The following is a 15,469-nucleotide window of genomic DNA, read 5'->3' on the forward strand; positions in this document are numbered from 1 at the left end:
GTGTGGGGGTAGGAGGGGGTCATGGTGGTGTATGTTAAGAGGCATGGTTTTAGGGCCCAGGGGAGGGGAATGGGTAGTTTTTCAGGGAAGGTTTTGGGCCTCAGAGTGGGGGGTAGGTAGGGGGTTTGTAGCTTAGGGGGGGGGACGGAGTAGTGGCGACCCCATTCATGCCTTTACCATGAAATTGCGTGGTAAAGGCATGCGTTGTAAAGGAATGCGTTGTAAAGATGCATTCGTGGTTCGGGCTGCGTGGTATAGGCACGCATGATTTGGCTATGCATGCCTCTATCATTCAACCCCCACTGATCCATCCAACATTTTTACTTGTTACCTTGGTATCCCTGAAGAATTTATTGCTATCTGGTTGGGTATACCCTAGCAAGCAGTGTGAAAAATCATGCCGGGTAACACTTTTTTTCAGCAATGATTGGGCCTTGGCCTTTGCAGTGAGCGTGTGCATAACCTTCTCTATTCCTTTAATGAACAGGTTCATTAGCAGCCATCATTGTGCCACTTGACTGGCGTCAATCTAAAATGGTCCTGGAGTCAGACAGCTCACCTGTGTCAGTCAAGATTAAAGTATACTGTGTAAAACCTTACCATTGTGATTGTCCTCTAACTTGACATGCTTGATAGAGTGGGGATACTTGCTGTCTTGGTGCACTGTCTGTGCATCACTGCCTGAAGTGGATGTGCTGCTGCACTGCATTGTTGAACTCAGGGTAGACTGGAGCTCACCGCTGACACTAGCAACTAGTTCTACAATACTACCTCCCAGTGTGAGAGAGGGCTTCACATAACGTATGAGATATAATGGGTGCCTTCACTTGTATGGCATCCTGAGGGGCTGCATCCATGAAAGAATACCTGACCGCTTGGAATTAATATACATAAATAATCACATACTCACACTATTAGGCGTATAACTGATTAAAAGAAAAAATCCATTATATAATTTATAGGTTCATAAATCGGTACTAATGCTGTCTTCATCAACAAAATAAGCCAATATGCTGTGGACAAGAGTCATAAACCATTGTGGATTGGTTTGTTTCACATATTTTGTGGTTTTGAGGGTTTTGAGAAGTTGATTTTGAACTCGTTCAGATGTAATTGGAAGAGAATACGTAATCTTCACCTCCAGCCGAATGTTGAATAAAAGTCAGTGATGAAAGATATAGCAATACAAATAACTTTCAAAGATAAAGACTGTGTTGTCAATGAATCCTTCATACCCCATGTGGCTTCTTAATACCACAGTCTAAAGTGTGTGTGGCTTCAGGTTTAGTGTAAACAATAGGATTATTAGCAAACAGCATTGAGAGATCCTTTCCTGATGGATACTTCTAGTCTCAGATTGCTCATTTTGGTAATCTCCCCAGGTGCATACTGGATCTGGAAAGTCCTGCAATAACTGCCATCAGTCTCTGACACAAGTCCATCTCAAGTCTAGACAAAATGGCACGGAGCCTCATATTTATGACAGACCTGTGCACTGACCTCAGTTCCTCTTTTTCTGTGACCTTTGACACTGATCAGGAGCTTTGCTGTTACCGATATCAGCTGTTTTACAGGAGCCATTGTTAATCTTACAAAACCTTTTTTAGTAGTGTGAAGTGATATTGGCTCTTAAGATGAGAGGATTCAGACCGTGACAGGCATACCACAAGCAGATGTCATCTGCAAACCCACATGACGATTCTATGATTTCTCGATGCTAACCAAGATACTGTGACAGATGGACAGTAATGCATTTAAATCCTGTGTCACCAAACACAAGAAGTGGCATTGGTCCCAGTCCACATTGCCCTAGTCAGGTGAGCTGAAGTAAATTACAAGGTAAAAAAACAAGCACTGGAAAAGCAAAAAAAGCTCTTTCTTGCCCATATGCTCCCACTCCAAGGTGAGGTTAGATAGTCTGCGTTTGAGGGACCTCTTCAGACGTGATGCCGACTCTGGACCTAACGCTCACTATGATCCCCAAGCCAGTGTCAGCTCTGCAGCAGATTGTGGGCTTTAAGGAGGCCATGCTTTAGATTTTTAAGTTGATTCCAGTTTTTATGGTGTGCCTTTTGGTTCGTGGCAAATGAGGGCCTACACCTTGCCAACAGTCCCTCACCCTGTGTCAGCCGACTATGGTCGACGCCATCCTGCACTGCTTCACGCACAGGTTAGTGCTTCTACTCCATTGCTGCATCCTCCACTGGTTGCCTCTCAATCATTCTGGTTCCAGCTTCAGTGATGCCAGTTTCAGATCCAGTTTCAGCTTCAGCCCTGAATTAACAGGAGCATGTCGTCAAGGATCTTTTTGTGATGTAGATTTCTAATCTCAGATTCCTCTCCTTGTGTAAACCAGCCAGGCATCAGACTGGATACCGAAACACTTGCAGTAGTTCCTAAGCACCAACATGTGGAGTCATCGTCATCCGTCATGCTCCATCCTTCATCTGGACATGATAAAACAAAGTCTCACATTGTTGCATCCTTGTGCACTGATGTCAGGTCCTCACTTTGAGGTCTAGAGCTTCTCTTATACCACTTTCAGTTGTTTTACCAAACTTTTTTGCTTTTACAAAATCCCTCTGTAGCAGCGATCAGGAATGGCATTGTTGTTGATGACAGGTTTCAAGCCTTGTTATATGTGCCACAAATAGATGGTGTTTTCCAATCCAGGTAACGTATGTCGGTGGTGTGTCAGTACAAAGCACAGATCCAAGTTCTGTGACTAATGGCCCTGATGTATCCAAAGGCAAACACGTCAGGAAAGCCAAACTCTGTGCACCAAACACAAGAAGTGAGGTCCAACATTACCTGGTTAGGTAAGTCAAACTCAAAACACCAATTGAAGAAGCAGTACAAGAAACAAAAGTGAAGGTCCAGATGCTCCCACTCCAGGAAGACATTAGACACAGCATCCGTGGAACCGTACTCGTGGTTTGTTTAGCTATTCCGACGCAAAGCTGGCTTTTGGTGGGCAAAAGAACAATAGACTGGAAATGGATCCCAGATCAATTACTTGGGTGGGATTCATTTATGCATTCCAACCATCACTTTTTGTGTGCCTTAGTGCAATGCCGTTTGGCCAACTGATATGCCCAGATATCGGTCATGTGCTCACTGTGCCATTGGGATCAATCTGCATATGATCAAAGAGGCACAAATAGGCCAAAACTGGTCTTGAGTTTTATGTTATTCCATTGAGAGTGATCCTGGCCTGGCAGTTCAGGCTGGTCTTTTCGACTGTAGAAGGATCAAGACTGATTTACATATGTCTGGCTCCTGTCTGAGGCGGCATAGTGAGCAAAAAAAAGAGCATGCAGGAAATGTTGTGAGGGTTTCCAGATCTAGTCTGGCACCTGGGGAGAGCCACACAATGAGGAATCTGTGGTTATATAGAATATCTTATTCTTTTGGTATTTTTATAGAATGTAGAAGGTATTTTCACTCTCAGTGCAGCATAAGCTAACCTCTTAGATTGCCTAATGACAATAAAATGATCTGTCGCTCACATATATTGCCCTTGATCCTCCCCAGATGCTAAAGTTACTTACTGTCCAGAGAGCTTCAAGAAGCTTTCTAGGCCACAATGTTTGACCTATTGGCCCATCAATTGATCTCTTTGCTTGCTGATGTTTGGCTTACTAGATGCATCATGACGGGCAGCTGTAGTTTCTCCTAAAAGGATAGGACAGGTGGCAAATGATTGTGAGGCAAAAAAAGACTACCACCAAACTCCTGCCACTCAGGCTAAGCCCTTTCGCAATTCTCCCCACTCTCACTGTACAAAAATGGGCAACTGCTCCTCTAACATGAAATGCAGGTTTCTGTCTCTGCTGGTTGATCTACACATTCATCGTTAGATTTTTCATATCAGCAAAGCCATCTAAATATTTTTGGGGCCCATATCAGAGGCATATTGATTTGCCTTTACGAAGCATTCATACTTCATAAAGAGATATTTGTTTACATATAGATCCCTGTAAACAATGGTGCATTTTAGAATCAAACCAAGATATCTGCTGGTAAAAAACAAATGCTTTGTTAAAAACACATGACACAACTCTGGATACCAGGATGCATCAGACATTTTACTGAGTACGCAGCATGGTTTTGTTAGATGAGTTCATGTTAAACAAATCTTAAGGAACTGTGTCAGAGGGTAACTGAGTGGTTGTAAAAGGTAGTGAGGAATGGGGTTTAAGTAGAAGCCATTAAAGCCTTCTACACTGTCCCTCATGGAGAATATTCATAAGCTAGCATAACAACTTTGGCTAGGGATATATGGTAGAAAAAACTAAGTTAACTGCTGACTGTCTAAAAGAGAGAAAACTGTTCTAAAAATGGAGTTCAGATTGAGAAACAATAGTAGCATATAGACATACAATGGAACCAGTTAAAAACAAATCAGATTGATGTAAGTAAACAATCCTACCTAGAAATCTTTCAAGTTAGGAAAGTTGATGCAGATCTTTATTGTACAGTTTATGTCCAATTTTTAGTCATGTTTGCACTTGTGTCATGAGATTGGGAGCATGCAACCTTTTCTCACAGTACTGACATTTTTTGAGGTAGTGTTTTGGCAGTCACAATTAGCTTTTTAACAACCAAGCAAGTGACCACAACAATATTTCTCCATATTTAATATTTAATTGAATTTTGTATTGGTTGGTTGAAGCTAATACTATGACATTTTGGAAGTATGGCAGGTATGGGAATATAACATTCAAGTCTGAAAATTGAATTGGATTATCTGCTGTAGAGCTAAATTGTAAGAGTAGAGAATTGTACTGTTATCCAACCACCTAGTTAATAAAGGCTATTTCCAAAATGTGGTTGAAAGTAAAGCCAATTAAGAAATGCAGATGTCCACCTCTTGTAGGCATCTGCTATCTTGACATCAACAGATTTCAATCAGATGGGGCAGATTTTGGTGAAGATTCTGGGGCCTGGCAGGACATAAGTAAGTGTCAAATACTCAATCACAACTCTCCAATTGTCCCCAAGATCCTTGTGTACCAATGCCAGCTGTATCATCCAAACCCTAATAAAGAACAAACACCAGTGGATGATGGAGAAAAACCGTGGCATGACTATAACATTGATCTATCCAGACAAACCATATTTGGAGCCAAATCCCATCAATACGCCCCCACATTGACAAATGCCACCACATACCACACAATCATATAGCCTGCTGAAACCATCACAAGGTCAAACTTCATATGGTAGAGGAAGATGATGACTTCTTCATTGTGACACTGTCAAAGGCAGAGTGGTCAATGGCACTTTAGTCTGCCTAAGTTAAAGGGTATGTTCAAATGTACTTGTTGAAACTTCAAAGGAGGCTCTTTCCAAACCGGAGCTTTCACAACTAGGATTGAGAAAAAAGTATAAAGTGGTGCCACAAGGAACTATCTTCATCAGACGTCACATTTAACCAGTTTCATGTGTAGTGTATACAACATCAAAAAAGGGCTTTTGTGTAGGTTTCAGGGGATAGCGCTCCACCTGACAAAGAAAGCAAGCATATCAATGCTGCAGGAAAGTGGGTAGCAGTAAGAGCCGCTATGCAGTAGCTCATAGCTAACTCTCTTAGGTTGCTGTCATGGTATGACAGACAGCGAGGGAAGAAATGGAGAAGTTAGTAAAACACCTCCTTGATGTTTACAAGAAGCACAATTGATTTCACACCAGAAGGAAAAATAATTTCTAATGCCAATATTAGATGCTTCCAAGATGCAGATGACAATGCCTCCTGAGTAACCAACACAAGCATATTCCCCAAACATCATGCCTTGTTGCAAGTATTTCATTACCAGTCTGAGGTTCAACAGCTCCTCCTCAGCATGCTTTTTTCCAGGAAACATCTTTTTGGCACACAGTTGGACTCCATGTTAGAAAAATTAAGAAAGGTACCAATACATGTGGCTCATCGAGGTATTCCAAACTCAGCTTAAACAGGCATGTGCTGGAGCCAAGTCTGGGATCACCTCTCAATGCCCTCCATACCGGTCACAACAACACTTTCATGAGGGCCAGTCATCCAAGGTGTACTTTATATGTGACTTCTGGGGCAACAGCCTTGGTAAGGCCATAGGTTCCCAAAACAAGGGTACCCCTTCCTCTAAGCAATGACATTCTATACATTTCCCCTGATCTTTCAACGCCTGTTTAGGATTTCTAAGTTTAGACCTTCCCAATTGGGAGGAAATAACCTCAGACAAGTAGGTTCTGTCTATCGTCGCTCATGGCTATTGGTTTGACTTTCACCACTCAGATTGCTATCACTCCAGCGCAGCACCAGCCAAGATCACCAAAAGGTGCTGCAGAAAGCATAGGCATTGCGTCAAAAGAGAGCAATCAAAGCTGCCCTCCCACACCAATAGGGAGAGGGACCCTATTTCCTGTACCTTCTCATCTCCTAGAAAGACGGGACATTTTGACCAGTACTTGACCTTTGACTTCTCAATTGGTACATCATATCAGAAAACTTCAAGATGACAACTTGTAAGATGTCATTCCGCCGCTCTTCATCGGGGACTACAGAGCATCCTTTAATCTCAAGGATGCTACAACCCCATTCATCCATTACACTCCCAGTACTTCATGTTTGTGGTAAGTGGAATGCATTATGAGTTCATGTTCTTGGGACTCACAACAGCCCTTCGAGAGTACACCAAATGCTTGGCAGTAGTAACAGCCTTTCTGCTCCATAATGCTATTCATGTATTTCAATACCTAGATGACTGGCTGGTAGAGGGCAACAGTGGAGCCCCCTGCTTCGCTCACAGTCAGCAAGTCACCTAATTTCGCCATATACGGGTGTTCACAATCAATGCCAATAAATCCCAAATTTGTCCCTAGCAGACACAAACGTTTTTGGGGAACATGATCTATACATTGACAGTCAGAGTCTACCACAGCAATGAGAGAGTGATGGCATTTCAAAGGCTGTGTCCCCTTTACCAGACGTGTGGTCTGACAGTGAGAAGGATAATGCAACTTTTGGGAACAATGCTGTCTTGTTTTGTGATACCACAGCATGCTCAGTTATATATGCACCCTCTGCAAGAGTGTCATGTGAGACAATGGTCACAAGTGACTGTTCAAAGGGAGGATCTAGTTCTGGTGGAGCCCAGGACTTCAATGGTGGAACAAGAAATTGTTATTGGGCAGGTTGGTCCTCGACTCCCAGCCACAATAGACCTCATGGGTTAGGAGGCACACATTAGCCAGCTCTCAATCTAGAGTTAATGGTGTCCGCAACGACAATGCCTGCAAATTAGTGTACATAAACTGATAGCAGTTCAACTAGCTGAATAAGTGTTTTACTGATTGATTTGCAATTCAAAGTGCTTGTTCACAATGATAGCATTACAGATAGGCTTCCATCATGTAGTACCTGCAAAAACAAAGGGGCACATACTCGCTGCAGTTGTCCAAGCTAGTACAGAAAATAGGGCATTTGGCCATTCGTCCTTAGGACCTCCTTCTGGATGAACACCTCCTGGGAGTTGAAAGTGAATTTGCTGAGCTGCTCAGCAGGATGCACCAGCACACCCACAAATAGGAAATCAATGGCTTAGTGATCCAACACTGCTTCTATTGTTGGGGTACCCTACCAATAGATCTTTTTGCCACATTTGAGAAGACCACACCCACAAACCATGGGCAATGTTTGATGGATGAATTGGCCAGGGATGTTTGCGTACAGTTTTTCTTCAATAAAGTTGATTCTGTACGTAGTGAGGAAAATGCAGCAAATACAAGTGAGGCTTATCTCATAGTTAACACCTGGAAAAAGCAATAGTGGAACTTGCTTCTTCTAGAAATGTTTGTACATCCCAATGAAAAGATGCTTCTGCATTTAGACCTCCTCACACAATGCAAATGTTTGCTACAAAACTCCATCCTCAGGGCAATGAACCTTATGTTTTGGCACCTGAGTTCTTAGAATTTTAATTTGTATAGTTTCCAGAAGATGGTCTTCAATTTCTTAGGGAAGATCAGCAGCCCACTACAAGGGTGTGGTATGCACCTAAGTAGAAAATACTGGTCATCTATTATAACAATCTTGGTCAGCTGCCCATATAGGCCTGAGAGCTAGACATTACCTTTTGCTTCCTGCTGCTGCACCTACCAGCTATAGCTGTTTACTTGCAAAACAGATTAAACCAGTCAATCTTGATACCTTTTATTAAAGTCTATATGGACGGCCTTAAAAGAGTGATCACTTCTAGGATGCCACCAGTCCCTTCTCACACAGCTCTTGGGCCACCATTTGAGCCATTACAGCCTTGCCCACTACAGTCTTTTCATTAAAAGTGGGCTTCCTCATTGCAATTACTTCTCTCCATTGACTTAGGGAACTTCAGGCCCCAATTGCAGAGGAGCAATTTACCGAAGTGCTTAAAGATCGATTCATCCTTAAAACACATTCTTATTTTGTGACTAGTCATCTCCCCTTTCCATGTGAACCAATAATCTATTGATTTGCCAAGTATTTCCTCAATCTCAGTCAGTTGCTTAAAGGGCCTTACACAGTTTAGATGTTAGATGAGCCCTTATGTACTACATTGACTCTACCTTTCAAGATCTAGATTAAGCTGTTTTGATGGTGACGACTTATGCTCATCTTCCCACCCACCAGCCTGTTGGGAGTAGTTAGCATTGTTGTGGATCACAAATCATAGTATTCCCCTTTTGGTGGGCAATTATTTCTTGCATAGTGCTGGTACACAGGAACCTAGCCCCTGTGGTATATTTGTGGCTTGTTGGTCCTCTTGTCCCTTCGTCTTCCAGCATTGGTCTGACCCAAGTCTACCATCTACATACATGCTGCATCTTGACCTTCTGTCAATACTACCTCCCGAGTAGCAACTGCTCACCACTGTTCTATTACATAATGAACTATTACAGTTTGAAACAGAACCTTAGGCTGCCTTAGTGTCTGTTGCCAGTTCAAACACTTATATTTTTTGACATCTCCCAGGTGTCAACAAACTACCTACAGCAGTGACAGGTGGTATCTCTTTTAGAAGCTCCACTCTACATGGCTGCCCCCATTTGACATATGGGCCCATTGTAGATGTTGCCAGCCAGTCCAGTTCTTTCTCGAAGCTGCTTCTGTTGGTAAAACCTTAACATCAGGTCTAGTCTGTCCATTGTCTGTGCCTCCACTGCTGCATTATGGGTATCAAACGTGAGAACTCGAGTGTATAGTCAAATGGATGCAGAATGTGAGACTGCAGATCTTCACATGCTGTGGTCTTGTACCTCCCTACACACATATTGGCAGGAAATTAACGTGGCGCTCACAACATGCACTGAAAGAATATTACCACAAATATGAGAGGTGTGCGTGCTGGGTTCCTACCCCAGACCAAAGAAACACAGGGTCACGTCCAGGTTCATCGACCTGGGCCTTATTGTAGCTAAAAGGTTGATCACTAAAAGATGGAAGCATAACGACCCTCCTGCAGTTGCCAGCTGGAAAAACTCACTTCCATTGTGGGCACATGCAGAAAGCACTTCATTGCACAGGGAGGAAATAGCAGGGCTACGAAAATACCCTATAGCACGGCTCTGGGACGCTATACTTGGATATTTGGTATGTGCAGATGGGGAAGCTGGGAGTAGCCCTCCACAAGGAGCTGAACGGCGAGATACAGACACTGGCCCCAGGACGCATGTCTCCCCTGGATTGAGTGCAGCCGAGGGCTGATGTAGGAGGGGCGCGAATGCCTGGAACATACACGAGCTGGGGGGGGACCCAGCCGCTTATTCCCTCACTCATCAGGAGGACAGGATGGTATGTTTAATGCAGGGCAGTTGAGATGGCAGCACATTTCCCCTACATATTCTGACCCAGGCGTGACGATTTGACGATAGTTTTCTTCATTTGTTTTTCGTTTAATTGTTGGATTATAAATAGTATCTGATTTTGCCTTAATTTCCTTCTTATGCTAAATTGGATAATCAGGTACAGACATTCATGTGAAAAGCGAAGAAAGGATGAATATTTTCCTTATAGTTGTTTGAACACAAAAGTGCGATCCTCCTGACAAATAATTTGCATGTAATACAAAATGTTCACAATTTATGGTCAGTTACCTGTTGTATAAAACTAATATTGGTCACAGTCCGTAAATATTTCGACAGTACATGCCAAAACCTTTACTGCACTTGTAAGGATTATTTGTTCCCTAGCTCACCCAGGCTCTCTCCCCCCTCGCCCGTTTCCCTTTTCCTTCTTCCTTCCCTCTCCTTCCCCTCCTTATCCTTTCAACTGTAACCTGTATGTTTGGCAAAATGCAAATAAAGATATATTTTTTTTAAAAATGGGTGCAGAGTGTGTGTGTTATGGTGAAGAACAGAGGGTTTTAAATGAACTCTGGAATGAAGGGTATTGTGTAGCAGAGTGTCTAGTAACTGTCACTGCACTCAAGGATGTACTTACCACTAGGAAGTAAGCTTTTGTCTGAACTTACTGCTGCTCCATATATTTAAAGTATTAACTAGTCTAACTTTCCCCTTTCTCCACTTGATAAACATGTCAATAGGACTATTACTTCATTTTAAGAAAGCAACTCTATACCTGATCTTGCTCAATATGTTTTTTGAATGCTTCACTGCACAGTAAGCACTGATGAACAATGCTGGATATTCAATGACTGCAGCAGTGTAGCTATAATTCTTCTCACTCTTCTATGTTCAACTCCCCCAACATCCTATTTATCCGATTGCATGAAAATGGAATTCAAGATTCTGTACTGAAGTGGCTGGTGTTGTAGCTGCAGAAAAATCTTCTCCTGCAATTCTGCAACTAGATCTGTGAAGAAAGGTGTTTTTCAAGGCTTCTCGCTAAGCACTGCTCTGTTCAACATTTATGACGCTCCTCTAACACGCTTGATAAGGTCAAGTGGTTTCACCATCCTTATCTATGCAGATGATACCCAACTTATCACCCAAACAGTCTGTCTACTAGGTTACATAAAAAAAGAAGTTTAAAAATGATCTCTCACTATTGTAGCCTTTAAAAGTTTAAAAATGATCTTTCATTATTGTAAGATTTTGAAGGAGCAATAATGCATTAAATCAAAACACAAATAAGATGGAAGTTCTTATCTTGGACAGTCCTAAAGAGGTTTTATGAGAGAGTTGGGGACCCTTGATACAGGGGAAGTGTTTTACTTCTTACAATTTTGCAGCGGCGGCCGGCTCAGGTAAGCACGGTGGAGCTGGGCAGGGCGAAAGCCGACAGACTACAGAATAGGTATTTTAATTTTATTTTATTATACCTATTCCGTCGTATGTCGACTTCCCCCCTCTCCCACCCCGCCCTGCCTCACCGAGTTTACCTGTGCCGGCCGCCGCTGCAATTTTGCTTCTGTTTGCTAATTATTCCACACTCATTTACTCCTACAATCGTCCTGGGCCCTTTCAATTAGATGCTCAGTTCAAATTCTTCTACCACAGAGGCAATGATCCCCTGATGAATCTTTCTCCACCGATATGAGGGGTGGAAATTGGGATGTCTAAACTCACTGTTAGCTGTCCAATGAGGACCTCATTGACAGCCACCTCACAAATTAAAAATCCAATTTAGATACACCATTCTCAAGACCATACTGTAAATATAAAGAAAGCCCAACCTCCTGAAGAAGTTAAGACGAGTAAGAGTTATGCATACCAATAACTCTGCAGTCACTACACAGAATAAGAGAAGCAACACTGGATGTTCTGTCAGGGTTGGTTGATTCTTTCTACAATGCATTGAAATCATCAATACAATCAAATGACATATCAACAAGATTCAATAACAGACACAGGCAGATTTGGGATAAATTGATTATTGTAAAGAGATGCAAAGTTAATCATAATCAGCAATTGCTTAAGCACCTTAGTTAGAAATATTACAGCTTTAATAGCAATGCCAAGCATTTAGGTAGGCGTTTCGAATCAGAAATAGCCACAGAATTACAGAGTCCGACTGCCAAAAAGGCAGAAGGATAATTTGTAGACTAACTGCTCAATTTCTAAGGGGATGGAATGGATTCAGTTAGAGTCCATTAAGGGCGGGCCCATCAGCATAATATGACTAAGATCTAAAAAGGGTCAGCATAAAAACTCAGTCCGTAAGCATAGACCAGGCAGTCCAAAGTTAGCAAAAGTTTAAAAATCGAGTAGAATCCTAATCGTTAATGCAATGTGGCATGCTTCAGAAAGCATCTCCATATAAAAGTCTGTGCGGGCGAATGGAGTAAGTGGAGTTGCATTGAATGCGTCTGCGCAAAAAGGCAAATCCTGTCTGTTCTTTTATAAGTTCTTTTGTAAAGTCCTAGTGGCGTAACATCACACCACCATCAAAAGACCATCACATGGCTTATGGTCACATCATGTCACGTAAAATGATTGAAACATCAAACTAATGCTTGTCATGAGAAACAAAAGTCCACATAGGCCTAACATTGCCAAAATGAAATACAAAGTTGCAGTTTACAGTGATAGCTAAAATTATATTTCCACAGTAACGTTTTGCTGTGAACATTTGAAAAAGAAATGAATTATGTCAAGGGACTGCAGTGCACAGAACAAACAAGTTTAATTACATCGTTGCAAAGAAAGATCCTTTGTATTCAATACCAATGAAAAAGCATCTCGAAAAGGAGGCCTTAGCATCGCATAGTTAAATGAAATAAGCGTTCACTTTAATTGTAATGAATTTAAATGTATTCAGGTATAATGTATAAACTCTCCCAAATATTATTACATGAAAAGTCTAAGGTTAAAAATATCTAACAACACATTTTTCGCATTAATCTCATAAATGCTAATTTTTCGAAGTTCAAAATTCTGATCTCATTTGAATGTTTTCCTATTCTATAGCATCTCTAATATCATTCTGTAAAATATCAAGTTTATATTTAATTGTTTCCGTAGTTTTGCACCGATTTTTCTAAATGATGCATATTAACAATAGGCACCATATTACTAAGCCACTTAATTTTATCACAAACTTCCATTTATAAGCATAGGTTTCATCAGTGCAACTTAATTTATATGTATTAATGTTATTTAAAATATGTTTTCTTCATCTCATTTTTGAAAAGCACACTTTTATGATGCTTCTACTACACTTGTCTCTATTTCATGTATCCCTATCTATTGTATGTGATGTAAAATGTCAACCTTTTCGTGTGCTGTACCCCTAAATGTGCTGTGTATTATGATTTTCAAAATCGTACTGCATCACCCTCATGTCTGGGCTCTTGTCATGTACTGAATCCTTTTTTTTTTTTAGAACTCTTTTTTTAAAACATTGCTCATCATACATTGCATAAAGGAGATGAACACAGCTGTCAACAAAATTAAGGTGGCACTGGAATGCCATACAATTATGAATATGGTTTGTCAAGTGCAGATCATGAACGGTGCTTTTACGGCCCAGCTGTTCACATACGAGGATCAGAACTGTGACACTATAAGGTTTTGATAACCTGTTTCTAAGCACCCTAAAACAGCCTCCCATCAGTGCCCCCAAATTCTCAACCGGCCCCCAACACTTTCTCCCATTTTTGGGGCAGCAGCGGCCCTGATAGATAACCTCCTCCGCCCTCTGGCACCAGTCAAGGTCTAATTCCCATTCTGCAATGTTTGGGTGAATACATGTGCCCCATCTCCTTGCTACATTTCACTTGGCCACTCTGGCTGCCAGATTAACCAGTTCTTCTGATATCTAGGCCAGTTGTCCTCCCCCTGCACTGTTAGTACAAGCCATTTTGCGTCAAGAAGCACCTTTAGGGAAAAAACTCAGGACATCACTTCAGTCACCTTGCGCCAAAACTCTCGGATCACTGGGCAAGCCCAGAGTTTGTGGAAGAAAGTGCCCTCTTGGTTGCAGCTTCTGAGGCACAATGGTGTGGCAGCCGTACCCATTTCATGTAGTAGAGTCCTTGGGTAATATGTCCTGTGTAGGATTTTAAGCTGGACTAGTCTGAACCTGGCTCGTATGGCTATTTCCTGTGGGTTCTGGAGAGCCTCTGTCCAGTCTTCATTGTCTGTCACCCAGGTCCTCAGTCCAGACGGTTCTCAGAGCTCCTAGTAGATCAGGGGAGTTATTTCATAAGCTTTCTGTAGATTGTGGAAATACCTTTGTCAGGTATTGGCTCGGTAAGTAACCGATCTTCCAGAGGTGACGCCTCTGCCGATTGTTCTCTCTCTCTCTCTCGAGGATATGTCTTCGCAGCCCATGCCCTACTTGGAGGTAACTGTAATATTCAGTCTCCGCCATTTCAAATTCATGTACTGGATTCTTAAGTAAAGGGACTTCACGTCTAGTTGGTCATCTTCCTCACCCTCAGTTCATGGGTTAACAAGGTTGCCTCCTCATGTTTTCTTTCTTTAAAAATGTTAAAGACAATCCCTCTTATATTGTTACTTGACTGCCATAAACTAGAATTTCAGGCCACAATCATGTCAAGACTTGATTATTGTAATGGTTTGTACGTCAGCTTGTCAAAGAAATAATCCCTAGGCAGCAACTGATTCAGAACTGGGTGATATCTACCATTCTGGGCTAACATTTCTCCCTATAGATTCCAATTACATTGGCTCCCTCCTGAGAAAGGATTTTTGTTTAAAGCTCTGTCTCATTAATGGACCTTTTCATCAAGCCCGATCCAAATACCTGGAAACAACATTTTCCAAATAACAACCCAGCAGAATGGTGCCCTCAGCTTTCTCTGCCAGGGTAATTATTCCACAAGCGAGAAAAAACAGAGGTTTCTCTTTCAGGGTACTGGCAGCCATGTATTGCAATGTATTCCTCTTTATCTCAGACAATAATCTAACAACCCAAGCTTTTGGAAGTCACTCAACAGTCACTTGTTCTAATAAGAGGTATGCAAACAGTAGCGCCAGTTCCAGTGCCAGGACACCCTCCTGGCACCCTCCTGGGTATCAGCTGCACTACTTAAATTGTATTAACATAACTTAACATAACATAAAATAACATAATATGTAATATTATTGCTCTTTAAACTTGAAATTAGTATACTTACAAGAATGTCTTTTCTTTCTTCTTTACAGATCAAGGACTGCATACGTGCTGATGTATAGGCAAAAAATGGAGAGGTGAGTGGTGCCTCGGTAGTGTAACCTTCCTTAAACATTATTGTTACAATTGCTGGTTCAGATATGTATGCTCTTGATTATGGCAGTAATTAATCTTACTGATGTTCACTAAAGAGGTATAGCACTCTTTATTGTTCTCAACATTTTCTGCAGTGACTCCGTCTTCCTATGGCACGGCAATTCTTATTTTTATGTAAAAGTTTTTCTTCTTTATAAACTCTACAATTGTCAAATCAAAAGAATGTAATAGATATTTTTCTAAAATCAGGAAACCCAATGTGGTTTGGAAAATTGCATATAAGGGAAATGGGCCGAAGAGGCACAAGGATCTGGG

General features: G+C 41.6%; 1 protein-coding gene across 4 annotated transcripts in view; it reads left to right on the forward strand.

The window, feature by feature from the left end:
• Window positions 1–15,469, forward strand: part of LOC146785218 (uncharacterized) — a 1,495,909-nt gene that overhangs the window by 1,119,370 nt on the left and 361,070 nt on the right. For all 4 annotated transcript variants that reach the window (XM_085634134.1, XM_085634135.1, XM_085634133.1 and 1 more), the window contains exon 16: window positions 15,091–15,135. In XM_085634134.1, coding sequence (XP_085490260.1) covers window positions 15,091–15,135 — 45 coding nt within the window. The remainder of the gene's footprint in view (window positions 1–15,090; window positions 15,136–15,469) is intronic.

Source organism: Triturus cristatus, chromosome 11, assembly GCF_964204655.1.
Source record: "Triturus cristatus chromosome 11, aTriCri1.1, whole genome shotgun sequence".
NCBI lineage: Eukaryota > Metazoa > Chordata > Amphibia > Caudata > Salamandridae > Triturus > Triturus cristatus.